This window comes from Colletes gigas, unplaced genomic scaffold (assembly GCF_013123115.1).
Source record: "Colletes gigas isolate AHSC1104 unplaced genomic scaffold, ASM1312311v1 Colletes_gigas_Sc00012, whole genome shotgun sequence".
NCBI lineage: Eukaryota > Metazoa > Arthropoda > Insecta > Hymenoptera > Colletidae > Colletes > Colletes gigas.
The window spans coordinates 9,063,327-9,082,229 of NW_025106641.1; the positions used below are offsets into that span (position 1 = coordinate 9,063,327).

Sequence of the window (18,903 nt, forward strand, 5' to 3'; positions counted from 1 at the left end):
TGACCGTATCCCCGATATCAACCAAATTGCAGGGCATCGTGCGGTTTCTTGCGAAACATTCAGCGTTGACCTCCTTTTCGCCTTTTCTCCGCTGCTTCTTGTTTCTTTAATGTACCTGCAATTTTTCCTCTCCCCCTGTTCCCCATCTGCCTCCGCTCGAAGACTTACGCGGTAACCCAGCGTCTTATTTAAGAGCAAGTTGAACGTACTTATCCTGCGCGTCGTGTTTTCATCTCCACCCACGCGCGATCCCTTCCAAACGGAGCCGCTATTTTCGGACACAAAAATATCTTTACATCTGTTTTCGACCCCCTGCTTCGCCTTTGTCCTCCGTTTAGCGACGTTTATGCTACCTTTATCGTTCCCTTCAGTACTTGAGGATCCTTATACTATTTATTGAATCCCACGAGGGTTATCCAAACGGAAAATTAACTTTAAAAAAAAATAATTGTTTCGAGTTACAATGTGCTGCCTCCTAATAGCTAAAACGAGTGCCTAGAAAATTTATTTAAACTATTTTTAACCCAACATCGATGTCTACTATAATATTTTTAAGTGGCGTTTTGATGGAGGCTCTCGAGCATTTTTTATGGGGAGATATATGACTTCCATCGTGATAAACTTTAGTTATATTGATAATTGCATTTAAATTCGTCGAGAAATAATTTTTTTTAACCCAATATTGATGTCTACTATAATATTTTTAAGTGTCATTTTGATGGAGGCTTTCGAGCATTTTTTATGGGGAGATATATGACTTCCATCGTGATAAACTTTAGTTATATTGATAATTGCATTTAAATTCGTCGAGAAATAATTTTTTTTAACCCAATATTGATGTCTACTATAATATTTTTAAGTGTCATTTTGATGGAGGCTTTCGAGCATTTTTTATGGGGAGATATATGACTTCCATCGAGATAAACTTTAGCTATATTGATAATTGCATTTAATTACATCGAGAAATAATATTTTTTAACCCAATATACATGTCTAATAAAATATTTTTAAGTGTCGTTTTGATGGAGCCTCTCGAGCATTTTTTATGGGAAGATATGTGACTTCCATCGTGATAAACTTTGGTTATGTTGATAATTACGTTTAAATACGTCGAGAAATATATTTTTATAGCAAAGTAGCATGTGATGAGTGGTTAGATCGAGAAGTAGGCGATCCTGTATGCATAAATAAACCGAAAACGCGGAGGAAAATTCTTCCTTGCGTGGCTTCGTGTATCGTGAAAATCGATCTTGCAACTTATTGCCTTTCAAAGCCCGCCCTTGACTGATTTTCTGTCTTACGTTACTTACGACTGACCGAGGACACGCATTAAAGAAACTTTAATCAATAAGATACGTCGCCAATTAAGCGACAAATGTCATAGCTGCACAAGCCTTTCTAGACGATGTTTCCTTTAAGAATTTCTGAAAGATCACCATAAATTAAAATTAATTTATTTAATCATATAGAACTAATTTATTTAATTATATATAATTAATTTATTTAATTTATATAATTAATTAATATAATTTAATCGATCTGATTACACATTTTATCGTTTTTACGGGAAATATCAGTCGCGTTTTATTTACGCTAAAAAATTGCCAATAAAAAGCACCGAAAAATAATTATTCCAGTAAAAGTAAATTGTGTTATGAACGTGACTATTTTACGGTCTAAAAATAACAAAAATTCTTTTGCGCGAACACGCTATACTACGATTGCGTGCTGGTAATTTCGATCGATTTTTAACATTAGGTGCAATGTCGACGGTTTGTAAACGATTTTGTAATTGCGTCAGGAAATCACCACTCAACGTTAATTATAATTTAATAACAGTGCATAGCTCTGACTCTTTGCTTACATTCTTTTCACGCGATGTCCAACATCTCAATGGTCATTTTTGTTCAACGAACACACTTTCTTGCGAAATACAAACTATTTTTTAAATTTATAACGCTGGAACTACCACAGTCGAAATGACCCATTCGTAATTTCTGGTAAAAATTGTACAAAATTTAGTCGACTGAGTTTTCTATAGAAGACTAAAAAGATAACTCACGTATCTATCGTTTTAATTTCTTTGGTACAAATAAATACACTATAATTGTTAGTGTTAAACATTTCACAATGATTTTGGGGTGATTTATACAGGGTGTTCGACCACCCCTGGGAAAAATTTTATTGGGGGATTCTAGAAGCCAAAATAAGACGAAAATCAAGAATACCAATTTGTTGATGGAGGCTTCGTTAAAAAGTTATTAACGTTTAAAGTTCCAGCCGTAATGAATTTTTTTCTCGAAAATGCGCAGGATTTCGGGAGTATATCTATTGACCAAAAATGATTGTAATTGACCCTCGCAATTGAAAATAATTTTTGCAAAACGATTTGAAATTTTTTTTTCCGTCGAAAAATTTCACACCTTCTCGAATTTTTTTCTAGAAAGTGGATAGAATTTCGTGGGTATGTGTATTCACCAAAAATGATTGTAATTGACTCTCGTAACCAAATATAATTTTTTTTAAACGATTTGAAATTTTTTAATTTTATCGACAAATTTCACACATTCTCGAATTTTTTTCTCGAAAATGCGTAGGATTTCGGGGGTATGTCTATTCACCAAACATGATTGTAATTGACCCCCAAAACCGAAAATAATTTTTCCAGAACGATTTGAAATTTTTGAATTTAATTGTTAATAACTTTTTAACGAAGCCTCCATCAACAAATTGGTATTCTTGATTTTCGTCTTATCTGTATCTATGTTTCTTGTGGCACACGTTGATTTAAGCAACTCAATGTGTTCTTTGGATCTTGTAAAAAAAACTCGAATTTTTGAGAATTTTCTATAATTTTCTATAAGAGAACGAACAAACACTTATTTCCATTGCATTAAACATTCCTTCGCGTGTCCATCGTTTTAATTTCTTTGGTACAAATAAATACACTATTGTTGATAGTTCCAGTGATACTTAACATTGATTAAAGCAATAATCTCTTTGTATACCTTCAGATAGAACATTCGAATCGTTCGCTGGATTTTAGTGCAAAAAATCAATAATTATTCGATATCCACAATATTATTAATCTTGTGTAGATTTATAGAAAGGTTCAGATCGACAGATTTCCGACTTGCAGCTTCATTCTTGTTGCCAAACTGTCCCTTCCCACTTGAAAACAGACTGCACCGAACCTCGTGTTCGAGCAACGACGAAGAATGGGAAGTTCGAAATCGGTGGTCAGTCGGGCGACTAACGCGAAAATAATTGTGACGGATAAAATATTTGATCCCCCCTCCCCGTCGTTAATGCGTCCAATCAACGTCTCGTTATCATTACAAATTACGCACTCCGCGCTCAGTCTCGTCTCGAAATCGTACGCGTACGGGACACGTGTGTGTACAAAGCAAAGCGCCGGCGGTACGTGCTCATTAGGAATAAATCAATTAGCAGGCCGCCTGATTGCCGCCTCGCCGATTCGACGGATATCCAATTAGCAGTTTCCTCTTGATTATCAAACAATGCCTGATCTTTCGGTGAAGATGGATCCTCCTCGTTGACTGCTGCGCCCGATAAACGTAATTGTTGCGTAAACGCGATGCAATAGTCTACGATCGCGTCCGATAGCTTTCCGCGCCTTCTTGTTTCGAACTAATTTTTACTCGAGGGCCAATTTGCATTTCGCTGTTGCAATTATTTTACCGCGGTCGAAAATATTCTAAGGGCCCTTTCATTGTGTCGCGAGCGTGTGCAGGATCGACGAATAGAAAATGATCATTTTCGGCGAAATAAATAAAAAGATTCTAAAGCATGGAAATCGTTAACTTTTGGAGACTAGAGACATTTAGAAGTATGATTTGTAAAAACAATTCCACAGAAAAGAGAATTTATGAAAGGGTGCAGAATATATTGAAAAAAGATCATTTAAAACCTTTTAAGGAGATAAAAACATGGAAATCTTTAACTTTTGGAGACTATAGACATTTAGAAGTATGATTTGGAAAAACAATTGCACAGAAAGGAAAAGATAATTTATGAAAGGGTGCAGGATATATTGAAGAAAGATCTTTGTATTGTTTGTGACATCGTTTTGCAGGAAGAAAATAATATCGAGAATACAGAATAGTAATTTAAGATTTATTAGGAAACACACGGGGCATGGAAATTGCATTTTTAATTAGTCTTCTCAGATTCGAATTCCGGTACGATATACATCGGACGATTACTTTGCCGTGTAAAATATTCATTAAAATTATTATCAGGAGGAAGACACGCTTTGAAGGAATATTCAAAGAAACGGGGTCAAATTAATTTACTTAGACTTTTAATTAAATTTGTATTTGCCCAATGATCAAACGGTCTGACTTTCAAAGAGTATATTCGAACTGCAAAAGGAGCAACAATTATGCAAAACTAGAAACTGAAAATTTCGTATTTTTATACGTGCAATTTTCAATATTCATTATTACTCTTACTGTTTGCTTTCTGAGAGAAATATGTTTCTTTGTAAAAAAAACTGGATAAAATTTAGTATCAAATTCTGGTTAACTTCCGATGTAAATAGGAAATATATGAATAGCAAAGACGAAAGGAGAGAATCTTCAGTTTCCACTGTCTTAAAACGCGTATTAAAAATAGTTAAACTTTAGACGCATGTAGTTTCAAAACTACTGGTGTTTTATTGATTATTACACCACTGTTGGCAGCGGTGAAGCTTCCCCTTTAAAGTGGTTTTTGGTTTTTGTCGATCGGACCTTCCGTTTTCGAGATATCGTAAGTTAAGTAAAAGACAATTTTTAAAATTCCGCTCTCTGCCTTAGAAAAGGCTATTAACGCGCATTAAAAATACTAAAACTTTAGACACATGTAGTTTCAAATCTACTAGCGTTTTATTGATTATTACACCACTGTTGGCAGCGGTGAAGCTTCCCCTTTAAAGTGGTTTTTGGTTTTTGTCGATCGGACTTTCCGTTTTCGAGATATCGTAATTTATGTAAAAGGGTATTTTTCTGAATTTGACTATCTCTGTCTCCGTCTGACGCGTCGCGTTGGACCTCTCTCTCGCGCGTGAGTCGAGACAGTCACGTGACCAGGAAGTCGTAGTATTTCCAAGAATTTACTACGCACTGTTTACTACTGTCGCGCGCGCGAGTTCATTGATCTCAATGAAACGTAAACAAACGCTTCGGACCCTCGTATCTCTGAAACTAGCCACCGCATCGACTTGAAACTAAAATCCTCATATCTCCGGAACTAATTGAGCTATCGACTGGTACGAACGCTCATTTTAAAGGGCATTTCATCCCCTATCCAATGTACGTAACTACTTTTAGAATTTATTTTGTCTTCTATGTTTATTTTGCAATTTACTTTGACGCGATCGACTTGAAACTAAAATCCTCATATCTCCGGAACTAATAACGCTATCAACTTCTACAAACGCTCGTTTTAAAGGGCATTTCATCCCCTATCCGATGACTGGGCTAACTACTATAATTTATGCTGTCTTCTATGTTTATTTTGAAATTTACTTAAACTTTATACACCCAAAGAAGTTTCAACGACTCCTATTGATTATACGACCTGTGATGCGATAAAACTGTATCATAAATTATTTATTTAATTGAAAATGAATATAAACTTCTATACAGGATGTTTACGTAATTACTAGCCAGCATTTTTTTGTAAATAATTGTTTTCTCTGAAGGCAAGTAATGGGAATAATCAGTGGACTCCTATCGTACGAACTGTTCGTCCCTCGTCGAGCGTGAATAGAGTTCGTACGTTTAGATAAAATAGCAATCAGTCGTTGAAAATTTATTTTGACCGTTTCGAGGACCGGAACCCGCTAACAAGTAGGTAACAGCTATTCCGTTCGAGAGGACTGTTCGTGCAGTTCGATGGAAACTGGACACCCCGTACGTTTCGCGCAATCGAACGTAGAAAAAACGATCGGACGAAGGTTCGAACGATCCGTCGATACGTTCGTCGAATAAACGAAAAAGTCGTGGAAAAGCACCGCGCGTAATCGTATTGCGGGTGTCAAATTAACGGAGGAACGATCCGCTTTAGCGTGGCAACGAGTTTACTAACCCCTTCGTATGTAGGTTAAAACGAATCGATGAGATTGCACGTCGGGCAGCGTACGAGCCCCGCGTATGCCATTGCAACTATAGCGCGCGTGACTATGGTCGTATGAGACGCGATTAACCAGGAGTCGCGAGCCGACTCGCGTTAACTACGGTTGCGGATCTCGACTTCCTTTAATTAGAAAAATACTTTTCCCCTAACGAGTGGTCTGCCGATAATCGGAGATCGACAAATTCAGAACCCAAAGAACGATAATAGAAATCTGAAATCAACTTCCTTAAACGCTTCCACGCTCGAGTAAACTTAAATGGTAGACTGTGCGTTCCGAAAAAATTATTTTTGGAAACTCTACGAACTGTGTTTGTTCGTTTCGTGGACGATCTACGGTGAAGGAATAGGAGTGCATGATTGGATACACGAAGAATCTGTGTGGTTTTTTTTTTTAGATTAGAAACGAATCATTGAAATTCAAAATTCAGATATCGCGTATTAAATAAATTTATTTTAACATTGAACTACTGGACAATTTCAATCGTTTGAATCATCAGGGAGATCTATTATTCGTATCTCGACTAACTAAACTATCGAACAATTTTAATTTGTCTTAATTTGGATCCTCAAGTTTGAAGAATTCTAAATAAGAAGACATCGTTCGTGGAGAGTGTGATGATAAAAATAAAAGGAAATTTGCGCCTGTCGCAGGCCCGATTCCAGCAGAAGCAGCTTCAGGAGAAGGAACAGAAGCTGCTGCAGCTGTACGACCAGCAACAGCAGAGGGCTTATCAGGTGGTGCAACGAGGCAGCGCCGGTTCCAATAACTCGAATCATGGTTCCTCTGTCAGTCATACCGTCACAAGGACTTCGACCAGCAGCCACTCAACCTCGACCTCGCAAGGTGGTAAGGTGGGTGATTCATCGCAATGAAACGCGTTTTCACTGAAATTTCTACGAACCTAAACATTACTCACCATTCACAATTTATAAGTCACTCGAATCTCATCCTGAATTGCAATTGATAGATTAATTAAATTTTAATACTGGATAATTGAAATTCACATTATTGGTATATTGGTCACAAATTATGAACTTGCAATTTATCATGAGTCTCGTTAAATTTATCGTGAACTAAAAAAATTGTATTTTAGATTTATGTAATACAAACTGCCCCTTCAATATACAGTTTATGGAACTCTGCAGAGAGAATAAACAATTTTAAGTAATTCACAATTTATAAGTCACTTGAAATCTATCCTGAATCAGTTGCAATTGATAGACTACTTGAATTTTAATATTGAAATTCTTGAACACTTGAAATTCACATTGTGTATTGGTCAAAATTTATTATAGGCCAACTTGCAGTTAAAAAATCGTATTTTTGACTTATATAACGAAAACTACCCCATGAAAGTACAGTTTATGGAACTCTGCAGATAGAATGAACAGTTTCGATTAATTCACAATTTATAAATCGTTCGAAATTTATCCTGAATCAGTTGCAATTGATAGACTGCTTGAATTTTAATGTTGGACACTTGAAATTCATATTGTGCATCGATCACAATTCATTAAAATTATATTTACAGAGAGAATAAACAGTTTTGAGTAATTCATAATTTATAAACAGCTCAAAACTCATCCTAAATTGCAATTGATAAATATTTTAATTTCAATGCTGGACACTTGAAACTCACATTGGATATCAGTCAAAATTTATTTTTAGCCAACTTGCAGTTTACTGTGAGTCTCATAAAATTTATCATGTATTTAAAAAATCATATTTTTAATTTACATAACGCAAACTGTTCCCCCAAAGTGCAGTTTATTGAACTCTGCAGTTCTCATAAAGAGTTTTGGGTAATCGCGGGTATGTGTGGTTTCGTGGTGTTAAGGTGAGGCAGATGTTCGACGAAAGACGCCAGACGACCGTAAAGGGCATCGACAGGAGCTACCCGCTGGAACCGCTGGAGAACAAACCACGGAAACAAACGAACGGAAACGCGGTGCAGAAGAACGGAAATTTGACGGTGAACCGACACTCCGTGACTGTGAAGCGTGTGGCGCGGGCTGACGTGAACAGTAATTTGAATGGCGGCAAACCGGTCGTCTCGTATCACGAGGAAATCACTCGTGAATCGTTTGGACCTTCTGGACAGCAACACCCGGACGACGACGAGTTCGGGAACGAGAACCATGTGGCGCAATATGCAAATGGGAACCACCGAGACGAGGTATTTCGCTACAGGCCACGGTGATTTTCTTCGACGAGATAAAAACCGTCGGGATATCTGCTTGACGCGATTTCAAACTTACTAATTCATAAATTACGAGCAGATTTAATATTTTAGAATTTTACAAACGAAATTCAAAATTACAAACAACATCGGTCTTGCTCTAAAAAAATAGGGAAAATATGGAAATGACAGGGAATTAGTTAGATACGAATGAATAATGTAAACTCTTAGTTACTATGAAAAATCTTTTGTTGATGGAGGCTTCGTTAAAAAGTTATTAACAATTAAATTCAAAAATTTCTAATCGTTCTGGAAAAATTATTCTCCGTTGCGGGGGTCAATTATAATCATTTTTGGTCATTACATATACCCCTGAAATTCTACCCACTTTCTAGAAAAAAATTCAAGAAGGTGTAAAATTTTTCAGCGAAAAAGAAATTTTCAAATCGTTCTAAAAAAATTATTTCCGGTTGCGAAGGTCAATTACAATCATTTTTGGTGAATAGACATACCCCCGAAATCCTACCCACTTTCTAGAAAAAAATTCAAGAAGATGTGAAATTTTTCGATGAAATAAAAAATTTCAAATCGTTCTGGAAAAATTATTTTCGATTGCAGGGGTCAATTACAATCATTTTTGGTCATTACATATACCCCCGAAATCCTACCCACTTTCTAGAAAAAAATTTAAGAAGGTGTGAAATTTTTCAGCGAAAAAGAAATTTTCAAATCATTCTAAAAAAATTATTTCCGGTTGCGAAGGTCAATTACAATCATTTTTGGTGAATAGACATACCCCCGAAATCCTATGCATTTTCGAGAAAAAAATTCAAGAATGTGTGAAATTTTTCGACGGGAAAAAAAATTTCAAATGGTTCTAAAAAAATTATTTTCGGTTGTGGGGGTCGATTACAATAATTTTTGGTGAATAGACATACCCCCGAAATCCTGCGCATTTTCGAGAAAAAAATTCAGTACTGGTGGAACTTTAAACGTTAATAACTTTTTAACGAGGCCTCCATCAACAAATTGGTATTCTTGATTTTCGTCTTATTTTGGCCTTTAGAATCCCCCATTAAAATTTTGTCCAGGGATGGTCGAACACCCTGTATATTCAGCGTCTTTTAGTACTCTCTTTCAAGTAAATTTTAATTCTAAAAAACACTGTGTTTGTGGAATAAACTTGGTCTGAAATATTCGTAAAGACACACATCGAGGAGGTTCTGAATGATGACACGATAGAGAGGAATCGCATGATGGCGAAACTTCACTTGATGCAGTACGACGAAACGCTGAAACACCGCGTTAAAAACGATCTCGAAAGCGAGGAATTCCCGGAGGACTTTATGGTGGATGTTCCCGACAAGCTTCCGAAACAAAGTGTTACCAAGAAGCTGTCTCAAGCGGAAGCTAGGTTGGAGCGTTTCAGGAACGCGAACGCGAAACGAAATAACAGCATCGCGAAAAATACAAACACGATCGGCGCCCCGAAGAAACGGTTCGACCCGATATATCCGGTAAAGTCTACTCCCAGGTACGTAAAACAAAAGAAATTTTACCAAAGGACATCTCAAATATATTAAAACTAAAGTTAAGAACTCAATTTCCCATTTCGACTTTCATCGCTGCTAATGCAAATCATCAGATTATTCCAGAGGTTGGAAACAGTCGCGAACATTTTTTAACAGGTTCCATTTAAACAGTTTAAAGGGAGCTTTTGACGAATAAAAGTTTTAATGCAAATGGAATTTATGAAAAGTAAATAAATTCAGTTAATATTTACAATGTTAATAATGCAATATGCTATAATAAATGGTTCTGAAACAATTGTTTCCTGGGGAAATTTCATTGTACGAAATTTCTAAATACTTGTCCCAGAAGAATAGTTTTTAAAAAAGCTTCTGATACTAAGCATGTTCGCTGCAAAATTATCAAGAGAATATTCTATTAAAAAAGAAAATTAATTTGCTATGTTAATTCCTTTTTTCGACCTCTGGATCATTTATTCGTTTCAGCTAAAATGCACGCATCGCGTGTTGCAACTATTTTTCTGTTCTTTTCTTGGTAGTATGCAGAAATATACCTTTGAAGTGTTTAGAAATATTTGACTATTCATCGAGAAAGTATTAACGAGTTGAAAATATCGAGTAATAAGTTCGTTCGTATGTTGGGATGATGGTCAATCTCAAGTGTATTTCATTTACCTTCTTAAACTCCATTGAAATGTCTATAATTAATAATTTTACAAGAAATTTCGAATCTAGTGAATTAGATCACATAAGAAGCTTGAAAAGTCAGTCCAAAAAATTATTTTTGCCACTGATGTAATTCTTCAAATACATTTACAGCAAAAAAAGCAAATAAAAGTAATATTAATGGCTCTAGAAAAAGAAAATTGATAAATCGTTAGCCGATTCGAGCAATTTATTGTAGTAAAACGTTGTCGACCCGCTTTTTCGAGACATTTTCAGAACAATGTTATTTATTAGGAACCTGAAACAAGATCGACTTTCAATTTGTTAGTTCAAAGACGAATGTTCTTGTCACTGCTTATAGCAATCAACGAAAACTCAATTTTTCGTTTATTCTACATTTCGATCGTTATAATCACGCGTACTTTAACGTAATATTTATTATATTTATATTTAAAAAAATATACTCCTCTAAAGGATCTGTAAATCAAACGAGAACTCACAAATAACATTGCTGTTTATATTTACAAACAAGCCTCCAATTATTTATCGCGTACGAATTAATTTTAATAATACGAGCAAATAAATTAACTCTTATTGTAGTCAAAGCGCTATAAAAACAAGGTAAGGAATACATTAATGATTATACGTCGTATATATAAATAATAATCGTCGTTCCGCCACAAAATCCGAACAAACTTATTACTCAGACTCCAGTAAACATCGAATACATCGTGGGTGTCTCAGAAAATATTTCGTGCATCGAAGCCTCAATTGTCCAAACAATAATTACAACGAGACGTTGGAGCTCCATATTTAAATATTTCTTAATTCAATTCTAAACAATTTTCTTGCATGAAACTGCAAAACAAAAATTCTTGACAATACGTCAAATAAATTCTAATCTCAATCATGGAATTTTTTATTAAAATTTATTTGGCGTACTGTCCAGAATTTTTTATCGAATATTGAAAATTCTATGATTGAGACTAAATTTTATTTGATGTATTGTTTAGAATTTTTTTAGAAAATTCTATGATTGAGTCTAAAATTGATTTGATGTATTGTCTAGAATTTTGTTAGAAAATTCTATGATTGATTCTATGATTATAATTTTATAATAATTTTATTCTATGAATTCTATGAATTATATTATTTAATAATTTTATAATTTTGTTTCAAATAACGATCTAAAATTTATTTGACGTATTGTCTAGAATTTGCTTAGAAGATTCTATGATTGATTCTATGAATTATAATTTTATAATAATTTTATTCTATGAACTATAATTTTATAATTTTGTTTGCAATAACGATCTAAAATTTATTTGACGTATTGTCTAGAATTTTATTTAGAAAATTCTATGATTGTTTCTATAAATTATAATTTTATTTTATGAATTATATTATTAAATAACTTTATTCTATGAATTCTATGAATTATATTATTAAATAATTTTAATCCATGAATTATAATTTTATAATTTTGTTTGCATTAACGATCTAAAATTTATTTGACGTATTGACTAGAATTTTGTTTAGAAAATTCTGTGATTGATTCCATGAATTATAATTTTATAATTTTGTTTCCAATAACAATCTGAAAGCATCAAAGCTTCGATTGGTATAAAAGATATATTTTCGTAATCATCTGTCTAAAGAACCTTTCCAACAAAATACATCGCCATGGACAGTGTAAAAATAACCAGGAAACGAAACGCAATATTTTCTGGGACACCGTAATACTTTAAAACGCAAGTAGGTTAACAGTCCCGATGATCGCATCGAACCTTGACAAACGCAAACTCTCTGGTCGCTAATTGGCAATCAATGCTAACAATCTGTCGCTGCTTTCACCCTCCCCCTCCCAACCCTTGTTCTTCAACCAGCCCCCCTTCAGTCCCCCCTCTTGATTAATTTCTCGTCGCATAATTGCAATCGCTGACTAGACTCGACTCGTTTAAACCCACGCAACCGTAGTAGCCTAACAATACACGCTCCCTGGAAGCGATCGCCTTGAAAGAGCAACTAAACGACGCGTTTCCGGCAAAGCAGAGGCGCAGCGTCTCCGGTTTGTCACGAGGAGGAAGACGCTCTAATTTACGTCCGCCTAACCGCTATCGGAGAAAGGATAATCGGTCGAAGGACATTAAACACTCCATCAGCATAACAATTACTCGCCAAGCATGAAGCGTCATTAGCCCGAGGAGCCGTGAGAAAAAATAAAAGAAAAGAAACGAGGTACCCGCGAGGCATTAATCACGCATACGCGGCCAATAAACACCAGTCTCTTTTATGCCAACCAGACGAGAAGCACCGCGGTGGCTTTTCACGAGGCTTGAAGCTACCCTTTGTAACGCCGTACTTAACAAAATCGTTGATTCCGAGGATCGAGGATCGAGGAAGCTTTTATCCCGCTGCCAGAGGAGGAATCATGCAAAAATCATTTATTCTCGGCTCGCTTCTTCCTCATCTATCCTGTACACTTAACAGCAACGATCAGGCAGGATTAACACCGTCGAAGGGGGCGTCGTGGGGGCAAAGAAAAGAATAGAAAGATAAGGTTAACCACGGAATTTTTGTTACGATTGTTTTCGATCGAAAGTTAGGATATATTGGTTGTGATTTCGTAGCAACAGAGGCAACGACGGTAGGACGAGGATTGGTGAGAACAGAAGAAGGAAAGGATTCGCGATCGAGAACGTGGAAGAGACCGTGTCGTCGTCGGAGTCTGAGAAAACTCGAATGAGCGAGAGTCCAAAATTCTTTTGCAGAGAGTCTGAAAAATCTGCCACTACTTACGCGATAGATTCGAGAGCTGTTGGGAAATCTTCGAAGGATGTTAAACGTAACGTGGTGAAAATAGGACCAAAGAGAAACGAAGATTGGTTTTCAGAACCCAATGAAAACGAGACAGAGAGATCTGTGATTGTTGGTATCGATACAGTTGACAGGGATATTAAATCTCCTGGGCCTGGAAGAATCAGCGGAAGTTCTTCTCCGGATAGTTTGAAACACGACACAATGAGTTGCAAGAATATTGAAAGCAAAAGTCGCTTGAAATCGGTCAGTGTTTTCGAACGATTAACGAGGGACCGTGGTGCTAGTCCTCGATACGAATCTGGAACTGTGAATTTAAAAAGCGCGTTTAAATCTCCGGATCCTCCTGAGAAGATTGTAAGAAAACGCAGCAACAGTCCGATAGTTCTTCGAAAACACGATCGTCGAAGTGTTCGTACTGCTGCACCAAAATCGCCAGTTTTCAGAAAGTCCAGTCCTCGGTTCTTTTCCAGTGACGCGGATAGATCAGCCACCATTATGCTGGTGACGCCAGAAACGATAACAAAAATGAAGACAAGATCGCCAACGCCTGCAAGCAAAGATGGTCAAAGATCCTTTGGCAATAGGTCTGACTTGGCAGTCAAGGATAGAATTACTTGGCCAAGTAGAAGATCGTCCAAGGAGAACATCGACGAAAGCTCTAGATTTAATATACGAAGTTCGGTATCGCGATTCTTCGCTGAACAATGTGAAAAAGCTTCGAGAAATATCGATGCAGAAAACAGTATTCGATCGTTGCAAACTGATAGATGCTCCGACATGTCACGTAGTTCTTCGCCAGTGTCGTTAAAAGACGTAAACATTGTTACTCCAGGAAACAGAAATTTATCATTTTTAAACATTGAAAATGGAAAACCTACCAGGACGATGAAAGTAGGTGAGAAGCCTGGGACAACTGTTAGTTTCAAACCGAGGTCTTCTATAGATAAAAGTGATTTACGTCCTAAAAGTCCTCGATCAGGATCGAGAAGCAAGAGTCCAGAATTCTTTTGTTACGAGACAGAGAAATCTGGAACGACTGTTAGTCTCAAACCAAAGTCGACGATGAGTTCAATGGACGAACGTTCTAAAAGTCCTCGATCAAGACCAAGCAGCTCTACAGATGTTCATCTTAAAGGTAGATCATCAAAGAGTAGTCCTGACACGTTCAGTATACCTAAAGATGTAGAAGTAACTGGTAGTATCAGTAGGAAGAACAGTCGCGAGTCGTCACCAAGGTTACAGAAGATCGTAGACATCAGAAGCAAGAGTCCAGAATTCTTTTGTTATGAAACAGAGAAGTCTGGAACAACTGTTAGTCTCAAGCCAGGATCCTCTATAGACATAACTGAGGAACGTTCTAAAAGTCCTCGATCGAGACCAAGTAGCTCTTCAAGTGTTCCTCCTAAAGGTAGATCATTAAAGAGCTCTGATATGTTGAGTATCCCCAAAGATGTAGAAGTAACTGGAAGTATGAGTAGGAGGAACAGTCGTGAATTGGATTCCAGAAGCAGATCACCAGAATTCTTTTGTTACGAGACAGAAAAGTCTGGTACAACTGTTAGTCTCAAGCCAAGATCCTCTATAGACAAAACTGACGAACGTTCTAAGAATTCTGGATCAAGACCAAGTAGCTCTACAAGTGTTCATTCTAGAGGCAGATCATCAAAGAACCCTGACATCTTCATTACTCCTAAAGATGTAGAAGTAACTAAAAGTATGAGTAGAAAGGACAGTCGTGAGTCGTCACCGAGATTACAAAAGATCGTAGACATCAGAAGAAAGAGTCCAGAATTCTTTTGTTACGAGACAGAAAAGTCTGGAACAACTGTTAGTCTCAAACCAAGATCCTCTATAGACAAAACTGATGAACGTTCTAAAAGTCCTCGATCGAGACCAAGTAGCTCTCCAAGTGTTCCTCCTAAAGGTAGATCATCAAAGAGCCCTGACATCTTCAGTATCCCTAAAGATATCAAAGTAACTGGAAGTATGAGCAGGAGAAACAGTGATGAATCATCACCAAAATTACACAAAATCGTAGACATCAGAAGCAAGAGTCCAGAATTCTTTTGTTACGAGTCAGAAAAGTCTGGAACAACTGTTAGTCTCAAACCAAGATCCTCTATAGACAAAACTGATGAACGTTCTAAAAGTCCTCGATCAAGACCAAGTAGCTCTCCAAGTGTTCCTCCTAAAGGTAGATCATCAAAGAGCCCTGACATGTTCAGTATTCCCAAAGATATTAAAGTAACTGGAACTATGAGTAGGAGGAACAGTCGTGAATTGGATTCCAGAAGCAGATCACCAGAATTCTTCTGTTACGAAACAGAAAAGTCTGGCACGACTATAAGCTTCAAACCAAAATCCACGATGAATTCAATGGATGAACGTACTAAAAGTCCTCGATCAAGACCAAGTAGCTCTCCAAGTGTTCCTTCTAAAGGTAGATCATCAAAGAGCCCTGAAATCTTCAGTATCCCTAAAGATATCAAAGTAACTGGAAGTATGAGTAGGAGAAACAGTGGTGAATCTTCACCAAAATTACACAAAATCGTAGACATCAGAAGCAAGAGTCCAGAATTCTTTTGTTACGAGACAGAGAAGTCTGGAACAACTGTTAGTCTCAAACCAAGATCCTCTATAGACAAAACTGAACGTTCTAAAAGTCCTCGATCAAGACCAAGTAGCTCTCCAAGTTTTCATCCTAAAGGTAGATCATCAAAGAGCCCTGACATGCTCAGTATCCCAAAAGATATCAAAGTAACTGGAACTATGAGTAGGAGGAACAGCAGTGAATTAGATGCCAGAAGCAAATCACCAGAATTTTTTTGCTACGAGACAGTAAAGTCTGGCACAACTATGAGCTTCAAACCAAAATCCACGATGAATTCAATGGATGAACGTTCTAAAAGTCCTCGATCAAGACCAAGTAGCTCTCCAAGTGTTCATCCCAAAGGTAGATCATCAAAGATCCCTGACATCTTCAGTATCCCTAAAGATATCAAAGTAACTGGAAGTATGAGTAGGAGAAACAGTGATGAATCATCACCAAAGTTACACAAAATCGTAGACATCAGAAGCAAGAGTCCAGAATTCTTTTGTTACGAGACAGAGAAGTCTGGTACAACTGTTACTCTCAAACCAAGATCCTCTATAGACAAAACTGAACGTTCTAAAAGTCCTCGATCAAGACCAACTAGCTCTCCAAGTGTTCCTTCTAAAGCTAGATCATCAAAGAGCCCTGACATGCTCAATATTCCCAAAGATATCAAAGTAACTGGAACTATGAGTAGGAGGAACAGTAGTGAATTGGATGCCAGAAGCAAATCACCAGAATCTTTTTGCTACGAGACAGAAAAGTCCGCCACAACCATAAGCTTCAAACCAAAATCCACGAAAGATTCGATGTACAAACGTTTCAATAGTCCTCGACCAGGCTCCACGGGTGTTCAGTCTGGTAGATCGTCAAAGAGCCCTGACGTATTCTCTGCGCCCAAAGACACCAAAGTAGCCTCTCGAAGAGGATCTGGCAATGTCCTACGGTCGACCAAACTCATTCGTGACATTATAAAACACCAAAAACATAAGGATCACGGTGATCGTACTTTGGGAAAAGATACAAAAACTTCGCGTAGATCTTCCGTTGCGTTCGAAGACACGACAGAAGGAAGACACCATGCAATGGAGGTCGAAACTGTTGAACTCGGGGCGAATAGAAACCTAGAATACGAAACTCTCGCTCCGGAATCGAGTCCTAAGAGCTCGCTTTCCGTGGAGGTGGACGCGGAGATTCAAGAAATCACGATGCCCGATCAATACGTGGAACGAGGGAAACTTCAACAGGAGCAGCTTCGAACTTATTCGAGATCCTCCGATAAAACAACGCAAAATTTCGCGGAGACAAAGGCTGAGAACGCGTCCACGTATTCCGTGCGTAAACCGGGCAAAAAGAGAGGATCCCTTTTCGAGTCGAATATCTTCGAGCCGTCGAAGAAGCATCAGCAGACAACCGAGCATCGAAGAGTCTCCAAATCGAGCACGACTGTCAATTCGAAGCGTCTGGAACAAAATACAACAAGGAACGAACGCTCCAGTCCTTCTCCCACGAGCGAATCTGGATTTCGTGGCAGGAAACGTCAAGAGAAAACGTCCCAAAAGCGAGCTCAAGCTTTAGGGTCCATAGAACTGGTTCGAAGGATCATGAGAGAAACGCACTCGGAGCAGGAGGACGCAAGAAATATCGTGGGTGAGTTTATCAAATACGATGGAGACTCCGACAGGAATTATGAGAGAACGGATTCCGTGGAGTCGGCACTCAGACGTTTCGATTCTATTGGCAAAGAACTTGGCGCAGCGTCCGCTCAAAGTACGCTGGAACGAGGGAAAGAATCGGTAGCGGAGAAAAGACAAACGCTGGACGAATCGAGCGGGATTGAAGGCTCAGCGGGTGGCTCGAGGACGATTTCTCTGAAAGCACTCGATCGTACGAATGTAAATTTTCCGCGGAGCCCGGAGACGTCGAGGACGTCTTTAAAGAGGATTCCAATGACGATCGAGACCCAAGAAGGAGGACAGAAGAAGCTTGCGAGGGCCAGGGACTCGATAGAGATCGCTGAAATCGTCGTAAGATCGAAATCGCCCGCGTGCAGACGAAGGCTCTTCCGGGGCGAGGATTTGGGGGAGGGAACCGGAAACGGAAGCTCGAGGTCGACGAAAACTGCGGAACGTGTTTCGAAGCCCGGTAAACGCGACGCGATTGATTCCGTGAAAGTAACCTCGAAATTCGTGAAAACCGCCGCGGGCGACGGAACGTCGATGAAAAAGTCGGACGAAAGAAAAGAGGAGGCATCAACGGGTGAATTCACGTCCGTGAAACAGCTGAGATCGATCGAGGATATTCGGAAATCTATCGAGAACGAGAGTCCAGGTCGCAAAGCGCGGGAATCGTGGTCTAGGTCAGCCATTGCGAACGACGTTTCAAAATGGTCGAGCGCGGGCGAAACGCGTCGGGAAAATGGCGTACGCGTTGGAAACAGAAAGGAAGCATCCTTGCCAAAACGATCAGAGAATCTTAGCGCGGGCAATTGTTTAAGGGACTGGGATCGTTCTTTCTCCAGGGTTGCGAAAAGTCCGAGTCCAGATTCGAGCAGAGCGACGGAAACGCCGGGCAACCGTACAAGAAGAAATGTTCCACCATCGCCGTCGAAAAGCCCGGACACGGTGTCGAGGGTAAGCAGAATTCCATGGAAATGTTTACGAAATATTGTTATTTGTGTCCGGAAAATTTAACTGAATTATTTTGCCACTTTTTTAGTCGTTTTGCTAAGAATTTATTGTATACAAAAATAGGGAGACATAAGTATAGAATATATGTAAATATGAAATCATATGAAGTTATAAAGTATGTAACAATGAGTGATGACATGACAAATTGCAATTAAACGTAACTATAAGAGATGTCATACTTAGGTGTATTACTTATAAAATTATGTAAATTGTCTTAATCTAGCAGTATTATCTAATTTCTGTATGAATGCGGTGTGAGAGGAGAAGAAGTCTATATGTTCGCA

At 37.9% G+C, this 18,903-nt stretch overlaps 1 protein-coding gene across 4 annotated transcripts in view; it reads left to right on the forward strand.

The window, feature by feature from the left end:
- LOC122398780 (serine/arginine repetitive matrix protein 2-like) overlaps positions 1 to 18,903 on the forward strand; it is a 59,965-nt gene that overhangs the window by 36,223 nt on the left and 4,839 nt on the right. For all 4 annotated transcript variants that reach the window (XM_043398962.1, XM_043398963.1, XM_043398961.1 and 1 more), the window contains 4 exons: positions 6,793 to 6,993; positions 7,980 to 8,318; positions 9,527 to 9,855; positions 13,147 to 18,562. In XM_043398962.1, coding sequence (XP_043254897.1) covers positions 6,793 to 6,993; positions 7,980 to 8,318; positions 9,527 to 9,855; positions 13,147 to 18,562 — 6,285 coding nt within the window. The remainder of the gene's footprint in view (positions 1 to 6,792; positions 6,994 to 7,979; positions 8,319 to 9,526; positions 9,856 to 13,146; positions 18,563 to 18,903) is intronic.